At 30.6% G+C, this 18460-nt stretch overlaps 1 protein-coding gene across 3 annotated transcripts; it reads right to left on the bottom strand.

Annotated features, from left to right (window-relative positions):
- Window positions 1-72: 72 nt before the first annotated feature.
- LOC111037557 (acetyl-coenzyme A transporter 1-like) lies at window positions 73-18160 on the bottom strand. Of its 3 annotated transcripts, none has more exons than XM_022320202.1 (10): window positions 17165-18160; window positions 8987-9359; window positions 8498-8624; window positions 8227-8386; window positions 7739-7893; window positions 6631-6818; window positions 6286-6473; window positions 5145-5268; window positions 4856-5074; window positions 73-683 (listed from the first exon to the last, which is right to left on the bottom strand). In XM_022320202.1, exons 2-10 carry the CDS (start codon window positions 9284-9286, stop codon window positions 486-488), a joined length of 1659 nt encoding a protein of 552 aa, XP_022175894.1. In that variant the 5' UTR covers window positions 9287-9359; window positions 17165-18160; the 3' UTR covers window positions 73-485. The 3 variants fall into 3 exon arrangements, with proteins under 3 accessions (XP_022175894.1, XP_022175893.1, XP_022175895.1); XM_022320201.1 differs by lacking the exon at window positions 17165-18160 and adding an exon at window positions 14689-15079; XM_022320203.1 differs by lacking the exon at window positions 17165-18160 and adding an exon at window positions 14932-15079.
- Window positions 18161-18460: the final 300 nt, after the last annotated feature.

Raw genomic sequence — 18460 nt, 5'->3', positions numbered from 1 at the left:
GATAACTGATCCAAGGGCTCCGAGTGTAATATTATTATAAGTAGGTAAAGTATAGGCATAATCTAAAACGTCTACACAATTGTATTTATCTTTATTTAAAATGCCTAATTCATAGCCGGCAGTTTGTATACTTAAAATAATATAACATACTCGGTACACACGCATATAGGCAGGTTATTGGCATGGCGCCATGGCTGCAGTTATTTAGCCATGGTTATTGGTACTTCGATATGATACTATTTACTATTTAGTTTTCGTTTTGTACATCAATCAACTAGTGTGGTAACCTATAGGTAGGTACCAGGTTCTTGGTAATGGTCGAAATCACTGGTTAAGACCGACGAGTAGTTTGAGATAAGTTGAAATGGGGTCGGGGAAGGTTTGAAAACAGTTTAAAATGAGTTTGGGTTGGACGGAACGGCTCCGCGGTCAGACAGGCGGGCCTCAGGTCTGGCAGGTAGCTGCGGGTTGCAAGCAAGCGATGGTCAGTCGTCCTGTGACACGCCATGGATCCGCCCGATGTCATTCACTTGCCAATCGCTCTTGTCCCTGGACTGTAAGTTCTCGAGGATTTTTCTCAAGGCCAGGTACCACGCCACGCCGGACACCGTGCAGAATACCACTTCGACAAAGTAACCGTCCAGGACGGTGACGCATTCGTCTCCAGCCAACTTCACGCAATCCTGCGAACATAAATTTCGTCCTGTAGGTAATGCAACAACTATAGGTATCAAGTGACTTCAATACAGTAGGTTATGGAGTTGACGGTATTGAAATCATAAACCGGCAATGCGGTATTAGATTCGATAGGTACCTACCGGTATGAAACGGTATAGGTACCTACCGGTATGAAACGGTATAGGTACCATGATACCGGTATATACCGCAATAGCGTCACATACCGGAAAACCATACTGAATAAACTGATACCCGAAAATCGTTATAATAGAAAACTGAAAAACGCTGAAATAATATGGTGAGGGAGTAAACAATTTTTATATTAACGTATAATACCTATATGTTATACTATACCGAAAAAACTGTCAACCCTACCTTAGGTATTAGGTGCCCGATACCTATAATACAACCTTGATTAAATAAATAAATAAATAAATCTTGTATCTACACGCTACAGGTGAACAGTGATCGAAGGGACTCTAAATAAGTGGAGGGATGTCTTTCATAATTTATATAGTTTCCATCATTATAACTCTAAACAGCCGTACAAATTAAGTGAAGGGATGGAAAATGTGGGTTATAAAAAGTGGAGGGAGGCCATTTCACTGTATCCCCCTGCACTTCGACCACTGCCCGTCAATGTATCTACGCGAATTCTTCCCAAATTCTAACTTCATCATCGTTTTCAGCATGCTTAACTGAATACACTATGACAACAGAAAAATCGAAAAACAGGATGTCCGGTAAAGCAGATAAGTTCCGAATAGGCACTATAGTATTTGACTGACTTCAAAAATTAATAGTGGCAAGTGATTAGGGTAGTCTACAGACTACAGTAGGTATCAAGGACGGGCATCCCACCACACTTTTTGGAAAAAAAACTGATTTTGACCTCAACCCTCGAAATGTTTGCACCCACTCATCGATTAGACTGTTGAGCAGAGGTTTCCAATTCCAACCCGTTTTGACTCGCGGCACCCTGAGTCATTTTTTAAAAACCCAGAAACAACTTTATAGACTACTTTGGTTTTATTTAGCAGAGGCGCAGAACATAAGTAGAAACAAAAGTAGTAAGACTTAGGTGTATAATATATACAAATATTACATTTTGTAAAACAAATTTTTAAAAAATAGATTCAACATCGCGATGTTTATACAAATTATATGAAACACAATAGGTTTTAACAGACAATAGTGTGTTTTATTATTCACAATACCTACTATGTTTTTTATGAAATTGTTTTTTTCTTAAAAAATATATTTAATAAAATTTCACTTAAATAAAGTTTACGGGATCTTTCCCGAATGTGTTGGTTTGATATCAGGGACGTTTTTTGGTCAGGTACTAGGTGGGTAGTCGAACATTTTGGATTTGAAATATCTTTGGACACGAGCTTCTTAACGATTCTGGCTAACGACCCCTCACCCCATCGTAGAACGACGTGAGTACGTGACCAAAGTTTTATTTTGACCTCGTGGAGGGAAAGAAGTTTTACTTCATCCGCACGACCGCACGTACGCGCTCTTTTTATTTTTATTTACCTACAAACTCGCCGCCGAGCCACAATAGCTATTGCAAACACCACAATAGACGATCGCTATTTTGCCTACCCTTTAAGTTGAGTCTGCATACTGTGACTGAAGTTTATAAATTTATTTATAGTTTAGCACTTAGCTCGTAAATGTTTAATAATCCAATTTCATATTGGTATCGTTATTCTCCGGGTAAAATATGTCTCACGCATTTTCTTATTTAGTTATTCCGTATTAATAAATTATACTAGACATAAGTAGTACCTTCTTACGTCATATTATATTGATTGCCTAATTATAAGGTCGTCGTCTTTGCACTCAGAACTAAAAATATCGACTTCGGATCGTCATTATTTTTTTTAGATTCTGAGCGTATCGAATGAATGTATTGATTTTAGAATTTTACAATAACGTGTTTTTTTTTTCTGTCTGTCATCAATATATTGAAAAGTACAAGTGCTCGGATTCTCGACATCATCTTTGATAGAAAAGTGAATCTAATTGGCACTTTTGTCTGATCAAAATTGAAAATTCTTAGTAGTTTTTGAAAGAATCTTGAAAACAAATAAAAGTGAAAATAAGTAATTTTTACCCAAAACAAATTTTTGAAAATCGATTTTATTTTATGGTATAATTAAAAAACTAATAATTTTGGACACTTGAAGTTTTCACCAAATATTTATTATTATAGTATTTGATATAAGTAGTAACATTTTCGAAATAATATATAATAATTATAATTTATAGCCTCGACAATTTTTTTAACTAATCTCGATAAAAACTTTTTCGCTTAGTTAAAAAGCTTGAAAATTCGATACAATAGGTTCCTCGTAAGTTTATTTAATGGAAGTAAAAAAAATATTTTAGACACGAAATATAGGCAGTTATTTTTTTATATACATTTAGTTCTTATTTTGACAAAATTTATCAAAATCTTAAAAAAATTTCAAATTATTTTTCAGTTAGAAATTTGTAAAAATTTTCTTTTTATATTATCTTATATTAGACATTTAAATGGAAGATTTAAACAAATTATTGTACCTTAAACAAAACATAACGTTTACCAGAAACTTAAAGGTAATATGAGTTTTTTATGAACGTTTGAATTTAAAAATGTTACGATATTGTATTTTGATGCGTAAATTAACAAGTTTCCGCGTATCAATTTTTTGATATTTCATTGTAATTCAAAATCGAATAGCTTTAGACACTAGAATTTTTCACCAAAATGTTAAAACGACTATTTTCCATACATAGCAAAATTTAAAAATAATTTGACTCTTTTTGAGCTATTTATACCCACGAAAAATTTTTGAAAGGTTGTAAATTATTTTCCAGTTTTGAAAATTGTTTTTCAAAATTAACATTAACAATTTTAATAGAAGATTTCAAACTAGTTATTCTACCATTAACAAAAACAAAAAAAGTTCACCAGAAAGTTACTCTATTTATAGCCATAAAATATTTTTAATTTCTATTAATTTTTTGTTTAACTATTACATTTGATTATTTATAGAAATATGCTAAGATGACACACCGTCTCCACTCAGAATGGTTTTTGTATTCGATGGTTTATCATTAAATTGAAATCTAATACATCCAGTACATTGTAATAGATGTATTAGAATATTACAATGACATGCTCGACATCTACTGTACATCAGAGCGTTCCCACTCCTTTTTTAATAATAATAATTTGTACAACTTCAATTATAGGTTTTCTATTTATGGCAGACCCCAAGTTCTAAATGTGTTCCATATATTATAATATGTATATTATTATGTCATAATGATAAATGAAAAACTTTAAAAATGGAATTTCATAATGCATAATTTGCATATTTTCCCAAGTTTGAAAAATGTACCTATATGTTTCTTAATTTAAAAAAACTGGGATGCACGTAATCTAATGTGGGTTCTCAGAAGAACTGAAAAATATTTAATATTTAAGGATTTAATTTGAATAAAACGAAGAAAAAATATTTTACATTAGCTTTGTTGTTGTCGACTATCTGGTTATCTAGTATAGCACGCATAGCACGTATATATTAATTTTTTTTTTGTACATAAATACATTATTTGCATTCGTAACAATAAACTGTCTAATATAATTAATATACCGATCTATTGTTTACAAACGATTGAAGCATAATCATCATATTATGACAATTATAGGTACACGTTAATAATGAATAAACAAAACCATAAGTTACAAAGGGCCAAAATTACATTAGTAGCAAAAGCCAAAAACCCAGTCAGTTAATATTTCAAACTAAATATGATTAAAGAACTGAAGAGAGTGGGCTGTGGACAAAACTGGGAGGCTAAGCTCCCTACAAGTCCCCTCTTATATTGCTCTTATGACTGTACTATAAATCTGTGGTCTAAGCGATGACCACTTTGGGTGTTATAAAACCTATATAGGTTAATGTCGTTGACTCTAAAAAGTCATCATTCTATGTGACTCGGACTCGGAATGTGTACTACGAAATATGTTCTTAAAAATAAATGAGCCAAAAGTGTTCGGACAATTATAATATAGTTGTAAGAATCATGTTTTTTTTAGAAAAATAGTATGATTTTTGTTTTAAATTAATATGACAAAAGTGATGGAGTAAATAAAAAATTAATGCTAATTGTCTACCTCATCATTCGATGTCTTGAAACGACACTCGTCCGCCCTGTCTGTCGAACACTCTTTGACCGTCAGCAAGTTGAGCATTCCTAGAGCTGCAATCCGGGATACAGCTATCCCTAAATACCACACAGTATTCAACAGTGACATGTACGTACCACCGATCCGAGGGTCACTGATTCGTAAAAAGAACGACCTGACACTTAGGTAAACGACAACCATCAACACCTGCGGACGCCGACGATATTATCGAAGATTATTGATAACTCACTATTATTTAATAGTCTATAGTATTTACCAGTCTCAAAATACGATGGAGTTCGTAAATCAGGAAAAAGTAAGCTGACCAGTTATGGTATTCGCCACCTATGAAATACGGAGTATAGTATACAAGGACTCCGGATGAAATTCCCAACATCAACCTACAAAAAAAAAAGAAACCAACAATAATATGTATACAGAGGGTAAGATAATAATAATGTGATATAACGGATGTACGCAATTACTGCGGATGGGTACTTCAATGTACAGGCCGACTAAGGTCGTCTATAGAACGATTTTATAGTTTTAATTTATTATTATAGAAAACTACTATAATATTGTATGAGTGAATGTTTGACTGTTAAACTGTTCACACAGTACGTAGGTTTTGGGTGTTTTTTTAGCAGTCGCAGACGAATTTGTAAATGCGTTTGGTATGAAGTAGAAGAAGATAGACTATATTTTATTTTGCATTTTTTTTCGAATTTTTAGTTAAATGAATTTATATGTTTTTTAACAAATCATTTTGATATGTTTACAAATTTGAGTACTATACATGAGCATTTTAAAATGGTGTGTTCTTTGATAGTACAATGGTCGACCTGTAATTATTTTTTGACAATTTTTGCATGCATTTTTTAAAATTTTTAGTCGTATACATAATCCTTTATACACAGAAATCCTAGTTATTAGGTTGTCAAAAATATTAGGAATGTTTTTTTTGCAAGCGAAACATTTATAATAAACTCAAATACTCAATTAAAATATGAAATAGGTGAATATAGCCGTATTTACTGGGTGATTCACTAAGCATGCTCACCCTTATTTTTATTTAACAATGTATTTTCTCAAATTCTGACTTTTTAATTTTTTTTTTTAAATATACTTAAAGACCATATTTCCAAATATTCGCAATTTTTTGTATCACTCAAGGAGCGTCCTTTGGCAATGCAAAAGTCTGTTTTTCAAATGAAAACTACCCTTTTTACTGTAAATTATTTAGTAGAGATACAAGTATTCAAAAAATATTTAGTAAAATTTAAAATTTAAACTTAAACGAAGGTTAAACGAATTAAAATGACAAAAGTCAAAGTATGTTTTTAGCAAGAAAATAAACTTTAAAACGATATGGTTTTTAAGTAGAGATTATTATCTAAGAACTATTATCAAATAAATACCGGTATGGCACCGTCTTGTGCAGTATTTTCAACGGTCTCGGCCCAGATGTATACTTGGAAATAAGAATAGGAATACAAATCTTTATCGGAATCAATGATAGGTCAACTAGAGCCATGTCTTCTTTAGCCACGCCATATTCCATAAATTTTGGGTTGGACACAAATGATCCCATAGACGAAAATGACATCTAAAATGATAATATTTTAACCATAAAAAACAAATTGGTTTCGTTAATATTTTGTGAAAATACAAATTAACAGTCACCGAATTACTAAGTACGATGTTATTATGTTACATTTTCATACTGTAAAAAAATATATCATTAAAAAATAATAATATATTACTTCATATGCTAGCATAACTAGGGTAAATATTCTCATCGTCCGAAGGTTTATGATCTTCCACAGCGATTTATAAATTTGCTTAATATTGATTTGGCTGATTTTCTCAGCTTGGTCGTATTTGTCTTTAACGAAAAACGCGATAGATGTGGAAGCCACCGTGAATAGTATTCCCCAGAAGTATAAATATCCTGTAAACAGTTAATTGTGCAGTGGTTTCATTGGCATTCGACAGCAACAAGTTTGGGCACATAATGACATTTTTTGCCTGAGAAAAATTGGGACGTTATAGTGGGTACACACGTCTAGGTTCACATTTTTTTCAGACGCCAAAAATGAATACAACGTTTGGGTACATTATATTTTTAAAAAAACACTACGTTAGGGAAAAACTTTTTTAACTTTTTTTTTACTATTTTAATTTTTAGAGCCTATATATTAGGATTTTCCACGAGACATCCCTGAGGGGTTGGCTCTTAACAGTTAATTATTTCTCAAAAACTTTTTTACAATTCAACGTAATTTAAAAATATGTTGGTCATTATATTGTATTACATTAAATTTATAAAGAATCAAAAACATTTATTTTTGTCTAGCTTTTTTTTGAAAGTCAAATACAGTAGGTACGTGTCCACATATTTATGTAATCATTAATTGTATTGCACCCAAATGTTCACTGATTTTCTAGGTTAAATTATGGTCGTGTAATATGTACCAAAATACATTTCCTTCTACTTATTCACTGACCAAATTTTTGGTTTTTTGTACCTAAACGTGTTGGATTTTGGGTAAAATGTGTCCAAACCTCTACTGGCCGATTTATTAATAAGTAGTCAAAATTCAGCCAATTTCTATACACATGGCACAGTGACTATAAACATAAGAGCAAAATCACCTATAAAACAATTTTCGGACCAGATCTTAAGTACACTTTTTTATGGAATAAATTGGTTTTTCCATTCTAAAAACCATTAACTATTGTTTCTTACCGAAGATCGGCATATGCGTGCCATAAACGATAAATAGTTATTATAGTATTATGATATAAAATACGATTTTAATATAATAATTGCATTTAACTTATAAAACGTATCACGTAAGAACGGGTTACCTTCCATCGTAATTATGCCTCCTTTTTGGGCTGTAAAACGTAGCCATTTGTTGCAAAATTCCTCAGACTCAAACAATATGAACATTACGTACCCGAACGCTATTCCCAATGCTTGGCCGGACGTATTGCACGTTGATGCGTATCCTAAGTTCTCCCTGCAAGTTCAGAAAAAAAAACTATGCAATATTCAAACCAAAAGCGCTGTATAATGTCGTTCGGTTCAAATTATTCGGCCAGGGGAGGTCCAAAATGCTGTATAGTTAATCGATAAAAACATATCTATACAATGTCACAATATGGGGGGGGGGGGTGTAAACCAAGCAGGTGCCGATCTCCGTCGCATGTCCACCTATGATGATGGCTACTCCATTATGTTATTGAAGCAAACAGACACACATAAGTGGACAACGTGAGCGTGTCCAGCGTGTGGGTCGTTATACAAATACATATTATCATTTGTGATAAATGATAATATTTCATACGTGTACCTTCTCAGTAAAGTGAGCGTCCACCCATCGATGGCGATGTCATTAGTCGCGGCCAAAGCGTTCACCCAAGAGAACACGTACGTCAACGTAGTCATATGCGCATCGTCGTTTTCCGTCAACCATACGTTTATGTTGGATGCTATGAATATCAGCGACAGTCCTGCGTACAAGATTCGCATATTTTAGACAAATTACAATTATTCAGAAACTTTGACTCGGGATACTGTCTTGCAGCTGTGTAGGCATGTACAGGTGGTTTCAACTCGGGTACCTATAGAAAACTGCACCGGGACCAGCCACGACTTCCGTTTGCCCACACGTCGTGAGTAGACGACGTCCACCAAAGGCGCCCACAATAGCTTCAAACTGTACGGTAAGTCGACCACACTGAACTTTGCCTGTATCGAGAATAAAAATCGGATCTGTATTATAGAATGAACGTCATTTTTAGAGACTATTTTAGTTTATTCGCAATAGTCCCGCTTGTACAGATAACAGCAGACGGTTGTAGTCGCCGTGAAAACCTAAAACGTTTACAATTTTACATCATCGCAAACAGCAACATTTTAACTGCAGTCTGCAATTTATTGTGTCTGCTAATGGATTAGTCATAAATCTTGATATTATACCGCTATAAACGATAGTAACACCACAAAAAAAAAAGGGTAATAGTCCGAAATTCTGACTATAGAGTCCAAACTTGGGCTTTCACGGTGTTGGTAACTTTTACCACAATATAAATACAATTAAATGCTCATACCTGTTGAACGTACGAGATTTTCCTGTTCTGCATGTACGTCCTAATGGCCAAGGAAATTCCTATCGGTATACCTTGCAACGTGTATAGCAGTACAAGCAAGGCCACATTGAGCCTGTCGCCCTTTAGGTTGGGTTTGATGTCTTTTTGCACTTCGGACGATGTTTTATCGTCGCCGTTCCGCCGCTCCACTACGTTGACAACGGGTTCTACCATGTCTTCTCTCGTGTTTTCCGTAATCTGTTTCGCGACGACGTCTGCGCCTCGGTAGGCAGACTCTAAGTCGACCAGTCCCATGGCCATCGATCGTTTTTAAATTGGTATTAATAATGACCAATATTTTGATAGTTGATAGAAAACCATATACATAGATAACCTGTTTCAATGTATATTATTTATATATTTTTTTTAAATTAAAGAACGACTGGTGGAAGACATAAGCGCCAAAATAAGATAAGAAAAAAAAAGTCGTATCGTACAAAAGCGCCAGAAATTAAATAACAAATATTAAATTTAGAACTATTGATTAGAAAAATAAATAAATTATTGAAAAGTGGGATTAAAAAAAATCAACCAATTTATTAAATGTATTAAATATTGATGTGCATGTATATTATAATTTATCATCTACATTTTATTTTTATAAAAAATCAACCAATTTATTAAATGTATTAAATGTGCATGTGCATGTACCTACCTATATTATAATTTACTATCAACATAATAATATTAATATAATATCATTTTTATAAGATATAGACATTTTTAAATAACTACCTGCTTAATACTTATATAAAATATTAATTTTGGCGCATATGATAGGTCATTTTTGTACCTTTGGCGATTATGTCATACAGCCAGAACGACTATAATAATAATAATCAGGTCTCGTAAATCCACGCACAAAGAAATGCTCGGACATGACGGTATGCAACTATGCTGCTAAAACGCTCAAATATGCACTTAAATATATGCAGTAAAAACCCTTTGATTGTGTGATAAAAACTCCTAAATAATTAATAAATACATTTTTTAAATTTATAAACAGAATTCAACCGCATCATAATATTTTTCTTTTCAAACTATCATTTTATTGTTCATTTGTTTGTTCACATTCGTTTTCATTAGACTTAATGAAGCGAATATTATTTTTTAATCATTTAAGTGTTTGCGTTTTGTCGAATTGACTATGTATTAAATATTAAATGTTCTTTAATGTAAAAATGCACTATTCTTAGGTAATAAGCCAGATAAGCCAAAAACATATAAATATGCAATCATATGAAAAATTAAATTTCATATGTTGTATCTTGTCACCTTGCAGCAATAAATTCCTATATACTACCCGATAGCATTCAACACAACTTGACAAGATTGATAATATGCAAATGCATAAACTTACGAGCCCTCATAATAATACTTGTCGTTGACGTGTATATTCTGTTATTTTGGCATAATATATGGTGTATATGTCATAATATTTTTTTACGGCTTTATAACGTCAAGAGACGTAACACATAATATTATGGATTTTTATTTTTTATTTATATTTATTGTTAATCAACGTTCAGCCATGTATCTTATCCGTCGAGAATCGATTCACCACTCAGTGTCTGCACTAAGCTCTTCGTCAAACTCTAGTGCACACGAAACGCTTCGTATTACACACGATACCTACTGTACACAATATTAAATAAAAGTGTAATTAATTATTTAAACAGATTGTTCAAACAGAACATGAGCCGTATTATTCAATATGTGTGCGTATATCGAGTGCCGCACTGCCGCTAACAGAAGTCCGTACGGTTATCATTCACAATTGAAATCCAACACACAGACCAATCACCTACCCGGTCGTCTTTTTTTACGAGTTTTAATAACGGTCGATCGATATCGTAGGGGTTTTTTTATTTCCAAGGGAAACGGAGAAGATTTGATTTAAGATTTTTTTATAAAAGTTTTTTTTCCAAAACAGTATTTAAGATAGCCAAAACGCTCAGTAAATTTTATATTGGCACCAAACGCGTCTCTAGTTTGAAATTAGAAAAAGTTACACGTTTTTAAAAGAGAATGATTTATAAAAATTCTCAATAGTCCTCGTCAAAATCACTGAAAATGATAAATTTGTTGATCAAGCAAAGTTGTGAAATCGTTTAATTTGTTTAAAGTACAAAAAAATCATAGAAATATATTGTTCGGAAACATTGTATTTTATAAATTAGGTTTACCAAAATTAGAACATAAAGACAACTCGAAATACCACAAAAAAAAAAAAAAAATATTCAACTGCATACAGCGTGCTAAACCAACGCACTAAACTTATTATTCTTAGTGACACGGTTAAATAAATAATATTTTTATCAGTATCATTATAATATTCTGCCTTTAACAATGCGATCAAAGATTTACTAATTACTAGTGGCTTTTGTTTTATATTGTAAATTATAATCATCTATACTATTATTTTTCATCGTGGATAAACAATTTTCAATACATAAACAATTATATGAATAGTCCTCAAATTTAACATTGCGATTGAATTCCTTTTGTTTTTAGTTTATACAATACACACAAAGACAAAGTGGTACAATCTAAGAACAATGGATGTATATTTTAATATTATATATATTATAATAACATTTTGCAGGATTTGAACAATTTCAAGAAAAAAGCAACTCGCTAAATCACGTTGATGAAAGTTTGTTTTTAATTAGTTATTTACTTATTGTTACATGGAAAAAAATACTTTTAATGATAAGTAATTATTATATCTAGAGCAAAATACCTTTATTTCAATTTTGTTTTAGACGTTTCCAAGGATTTACCATTGTTGAATGGTATTTTTAAAGTTGAATAGTATTGTTGAATATTGAAGTTTTCTTATCAAATGTTTAATAAGAAATGTTTAATTTTTCGAATGTATTTCGTATGAAAATAAAAATATCTGTATGAAATATGTACATATATGTCAATATATATTAATTCAGAGTTAGAGGTACATAGTTTGACGAGTGATAACCTGAATCTTTTATTCTGTACATAATATTATTAACAATTATAAGTTTATTTTTAATGAAAATTTAGAACAAATATAATATTATGAATGTAATGACAGAATACCGTATTTATTGATTATTTTATTTTATGTAAAATATCCATAATATATTATAAAATATAGAGGCAATTTTTTATAACTTGAACAACATATTGATAGGTCTAGTAAAGACAAATTTAAATAGATTAATTGATTTATGTGCAACAATTTATTTGAGTACTCGATGTAGTATTTTATGTAGTTTTCTTTTTACTAACAAATGGTTACACACGAACCGCTTAAAAAGTTCTATTTTACTGAAACAAATTTAAGTTCTCTAATTCTGCATTGCAATTTTATACATTTTATTCGTGATGTTCCAAACTTTTACGTAGCTGACACTTCACGTATTTGAATATCCAGAATTCCTACCTCGAAGAATGATTTATTCATTCAACGTAGTATTAATATTTAGTGCGTGAAACTTTTTGTCTATGAGAACCCCGCAGTGTGTACGCAAAATGCTTTGACAATTTATCATGGGCTTACCGAAAAAACCCAAAACATAGTTCATGTGTTCATATACTTACATTCTTTTAGTCGATATCTAAAAATGCATTTTGTTAATTGAATTACGATCGATCGAAATCATTTGGTTGTAAATATTATACAACCGTGTACCTCCTTGTAATTTACCATTTTTTTTCATACTCTTATCGTTCGAAGAAGAAAATAGATAAGGCAAATATTAAATATCAAAATTAGTCATTATGTGATAGTAATAATGATAACATAAAATAAAATAAAATATTAAAGATTAACTTGCGAAGATAATAAGATCACTACTATTGACAATTGAATGTACAATAGAAAAAAATATTCATTGATATGATAATTCGTATGATTTTTACACACCAGAGTTGGATACCATACAATTTATGTCGAATCGCTTTGGACGTGTTAGATTAGCTATTGTCATGAAATACAAAATTGAAGTAATCAATTTTAATCGTTTAAATGTATTTAAATAACTGTTAGACACTAAAAGCAAACAACTATAGATAACTAATCACATTAGATAATTTACATAATTAAATCTTCATGGAAAGTCATTTGGGAATATAATCCAAAAGCGAGTATATAATATTGTTGTAATTTTGTTTTCAAGGCTTACGTCCGCAAATGAGAACAAAAAACTAGTGAATTATTTAGTTAATTTATTATTAAATCGAAGAAAACTATATTGTATACTTAAAAGTAAATTCTCGAATCAAGTTCAAGTCTTAGTATTTTATACATTTTCTCCGAATAGAGTCATTAATATATTTTTGGAAAATTAAAATACACTCGTTCATTGTCTCTGGCAGTTGAAAGTTTAACGACTGACCTTAGCACAATACAAAATTGATATGTATAGGAACAAACGCTATTCAAAATATAAGAGACGTGTTAAACGGTCTTGGGTTTTCGTTTTGGACAGAAAAGTGATTTGCGGACGATACGCATGAATACGTTTTTGGCCGGTTACTATGCAAGTGAAGTACGTAAACAATTCGTTTGCCAAGTCCACCCCGATCTTGGTAATGATTTATAAGTTATAACAAAACACAAAATGTCTTGGCAAGTTGAAAACAACAAGAGCGTTTATTTTGTGTCAATATGGGTGGAACCATACTAGAAACTATAAACATATATTGTATCAACCATACAAAACGTTGTGTCAAATAATGACACTTTTTAACGATTATGTACAAAACATTTTCGAAGATAATTTGATGTGAAAGGTATGTTAAATGGTATGTAAAAACACACAAAAAAGTCCTAAAATAAAATGCTAAAATGCCCTGAAAAACACCCAAAAATGACCATAAAATCTACTTAAATAAGTGAAAAAATGTTATTTAAAAATAAAAATATTTATTAGAGATTTGGGTGTGATAATGGGTGCCAGAGTTATTTAAAATATGAATCATTATATTAATAGACAATTTAATCTTGTTTATCGGTTTTATTCCATACATTTAAAAAATTTAATACTCGATCAGCGTAACGTTCGATAAGCGTCGAATGATCGGCGTATGTCTGAAAGAGCCTTGTTTTATAAATGCATAACACTCAAGGTAAATCTTATTGGTACGCGATAAATTTAATCACAATATAATAATAATTAAATCATTTTTTTTGAATACTATACAATTTTTTTTTAAATCTAAAATTTGAGAAAAATGCCTCCCCCTTCTCCCATTGCATAAAAGCGACAAAAAATGCAAAAAAAATGCAAAATAAAATTAGAATATTCTGAATCAACGGAGCATGAAACAAATTTTAGCTAAGATAGCATTGTACAGAATCAAAGAAAAAAACGTGAACGTCATCAACATCCCAACTCTAAATTTAATATTTATTAGGTACCAACCCTATAGCTTCTTCTATAGTTTCTTTAATTTGATAATTATAATTTATTCTATTTACCAATACAATTTATATTTTATTCGTAATAATTTGAAATAAAAATTTGCCTTTTAATTGAAAATCAGTTTCTTAATAGGTTAGGAAAAGTGCAGACGAAGATCGTTCTGTGTGTGCACTATTCAACTAAATATTGTGTTATTTGTTGTTAAATAAGAAATATTTTTATTAAATTAATAATATAATGATAACAAACATTTACCTGGACAAAGTGATATGAGCTGTATGGATTTAAGGGTTTTTTTTTTGACCAGCAGTTAATAATTCATATCTACATATTGTTAAGTTTTGTGATTTATGAATATTATACGATTTTGTTAACCAAAAAAAAATACAATGAGCGTTATGATAATACTTATTTTATCATCGCGGTTATAAAACTGGTATATAATATTATATTAAACAACATAAAAGAAAACTGAAAAAGATTAAAACATTTTTTTACCATTGATTGGCTATTGTGCAACGAACATTAACGATATTTCAATATTTGATGCCAACTGGAAAGCAACGGAAATTAACATAATATTTCTATTTGATGCTTCAAGCTATAATACAAATTTAAAATGTTATCAGCTACAACAGTATATAAAACGTACACATTAAAAATTAATGTTTGTTTTGTATTTTAGAATACTAGTTATGGATTGGAGTAGGAATGTAGGATTATTAAATTATTGAGTAAGTCATTATTATTATTATCTTTAATTAGTATGACTAATATCTATTTAAAAAACTGTATATTTATATATAATAATTGTGATTTGTGTAATTAAAGTAGAAAAAACCCAATAGCAATTATTCCGATGTAGAATTATAATAAGTTTGTAAAAAATGAGTTGGCATCAAACTATATATAATATCTAGTGTTATAATTATTAATTCGTATATCGCATGATTTAAAAAGCGACAATGTGATTATTGTGATTCATCATAGCATTATTCGAGAATGTATACGCATCTGAAACAATATATTATGATTGAGACATGATGACCAGTAAACTATAAATAGGTTATTGAATAGGTGTTAGGTAGGCTATAGTTTGAATGGCGTATAGACTTTTGTATATGAGATCAGAAATAATCATAAGTCTGTGCGAATGCAAAAGTAAACATATAGATTAAATTAGACAAATTAGTCGATGAATTCCCGAATATGTAATATGCACACGAAAATCTTTAAATTAAAAATAAAATAATTATTATAATGTTTATCTAATATTGTATTAGGACTTATCAGTTTAATTAACTATTATCAAAAAAATAACATTCCTATTTAAAAAAAAAATTCCAGTCAATATGTTTATGTAGGTATAACAATATATATTATGTATTATGTATATAATATATTTAACTGATATATTTTGCCGATGTTGGTACCTACAAGATTATTTATTAATTTCGTCAGGTAAATCATTTAGTTACAATTTTTTTATATTAATATAAATTGGAAGTTAAATTGTGCATCACATCGTATTTTTCCACTTACCTAATTATATGAACCGGGCTTTTTCACCACGGACTTTTTTACTCGGTTTTTTTTTTCTAGGGCTTTTTACCTCGGGCTTTTTGGTAGTATGACGACAACATAGGTAAGTGTAAGTTAATTAGCACATAATTAAATGTATACTACTATTTTATTCAGCTGTGAACATCAAACTATTTGTATTCACAATTAACCTGATTTATTTTACATAATTGTGTTAACGTCATCGGAACATTCGATACCTATATTAAAATCATTGTTTAATTGATTGTTTTTGTATGCTGTAATTTATTGGTTTAATTAGTCAAAACTATTTATAAAACATGATAACTATTTTAATATTACTTTGAATACTTTACGAACACGATAAAAGGGTTAGGGTAGGTTTATTACACATTTTATTTCAAAAATGATTCTGAGCGGGTTTGTACATTTCTTTAAATATTTTTCTGGTGTTATGGTGTTTATTTGCTAAAGAACCTAAATTGATAATATCGACATCTTAAAAATACTATACCAACAATATTACATAAACTTTTTGTGAACTTTTAATATCTAGTATTAGTGTTTACAGAGAAATATGACGGACAATTTATTTACAAACAAAAAGTTGTGAAGTAAATATTTGTTAGTAATTTTGCTCAGAATTTAAAAAAAATGACATACGATTCAAGAAATTCACAGCTTTGATTGTTTTTTTTAGTATTTTATTTCCTTGGAAAATAACTAAATTTTGGATTTTTCGAAAAACCCTGCATACTTATTCTAAGTGTCAGAATATCTAATATTTGTCTCCTACACAAAATAAATATATACAAACTATTGTGAAAACTGTAATTTTACTCGTAGCATTCAGAATATTGTTAATGCATTTATATGTTACAATAAATTATTCTTTATTCTATTTTTTTTTTTTTATCATAAATATGTATTCCTAGATTTAATATTTGTGAGTGTTTGTAAACGAAGAAAATATGGAAACAAAATATATGGAAAAAGTGGAATGAAATAAAAACGAAAACATAATTTGCTTTTTACCACAGCATGTATTTTGTGTATACCATCATGAGTCATAAGCATAACGTTTTACATTGCTACGAAGAAAAACTTATTTATGTGGATACAAATTGTAAATGGAATATGTTATTTACTTCTGGATCTTTAGGCACGTATAAAATATGACTTAACTTACCTTTGTCGGTTACATTCAAATACACATCATGACATTCGCAAATCGAGCGTGTATTCTGCGCTTTAGTCGTGCGTGAAGAATATCATTAGAAATGCCTCATACCAATTCAGTATGTTAAGTCGTTTTTAGCGACTTGCCGGAGACAAAGGCCATTTGAATAGAGTGTGCTGCAATAGTAAACAGACTATTGTTGCTTTATTTTAGATTATAATAGTACAATTATTTTCGTATAATTAAAATGTTTAACGATAATGATAAAAATTAGAACAATTATTTAAGTTTTGTGTTAAGAATATTGATCAATCAGTAAAGTGTATCGTATAATATAAACATAATAATGTTATTGACATCGTAATGATATCATAGTGTAATCAACGCGTAACACCGGAAGTAGTCCCCGGCGGAGGGAATTGCAAAAACATTGTCAATGTCGACACCGGTCGTCGTCGGGTCAGTTGAACTGAGCCCCACTTAGCAATCACCGACATGAAACAACAAGACCAAGATTGTTAGGTGCATTATATATCTGTGTACGCGTCTGTGTAGTCGGGAGGTCAGTAAAATATTTACTCGTCCAAAACGGTATCGGGCCGGGGCACAGGGAGGCGGGTACGCACAGTGCATTTCCTGTACACGCGTACACGGGTGGGCAGGTACGACTAACTAACGAGAACGGTCCTGCAAAGTTGTCGGTGGCTGTTCAATGGACAAACTACTGAATAACACACGTCATCTATGTATATCGCGCAGAACATCATATTGTATTATTATGATTAAGCAGACACTCGAGAAACGGTCGTGTCAGACTCGAATGGTTGTCAAACGAAAATCCGGTGGTCCGGGGGACTAAATCGGTGCGGACGTGTTGATTGCAATGTGTAATTTATTTTTAGAGCCGTCGTATATAATAAATGGGTCGTCACGTAATATTCTTACATGACGTGTAATGATGATAATAATAATAATAATAATAATAATAATAATAATAATAATAATAATAATAATAATAATAATTATTATTATTATTATGTTCATAAATGCGTACACCTACAGTGTACGTTATAATATTATGATTATAAAATATAAATAGAAACAAATCGATATCACAATAAGTACTTATAAGTAAGAATCATTATTTAAAAAAAATTGTTTTAATTGACAGATAAATAGTGGTCAAAATGCTGATGGTAATATACATATATGCAGTGTACATACATAACACACGTTGTTATATTATATTACATACATACAAATATATATATTATTGTATAATCGAATAGTGCAGCTTTCAAGGAT

The sequence above is a fragment of the Myzus persicae genome, unplaced genomic scaffold (genome assembly GCF_001856785.1).
Source record: "Myzus persicae strain clone G006 unplaced genomic scaffold, MPER_G0061.0, whole genome shotgun sequence".
Lineage (NCBI taxonomy): Eukaryota > Metazoa > Arthropoda > Insecta > Hemiptera > Aphididae > Myzus > Myzus persicae.
The sequence above is the reverse complement of the archived record's forward strand: the minus strand, read 5'-3'. Positions and strand labels throughout refer to the sequence as shown.

Excerpts from the sequence above, each read along its gene's own strand:
- LOC111037557 (XM_022320202.1), bottom strand. The coding sequence starts at position 9,286 with ATGGCCATGGGACTGGTCGACTTAGAGTCTGCCTACCGAGGCGCAGAC. Across the intron at positions 8,625-8,986 it reads AAATCTCGTACGTTCAACAG|GCAAAGTTCAGTGTGGTCGA; the intron begins GTATGAGCATTT and ends TTCTCGATACAG. Across the intron at positions 6,819-7,738 it reads AGGCATAATTACGATGGAAG|GATATTTATACTTCTGGGGA; the intron begins GTAACCCGTTCT and ends AACTGTTTACAG.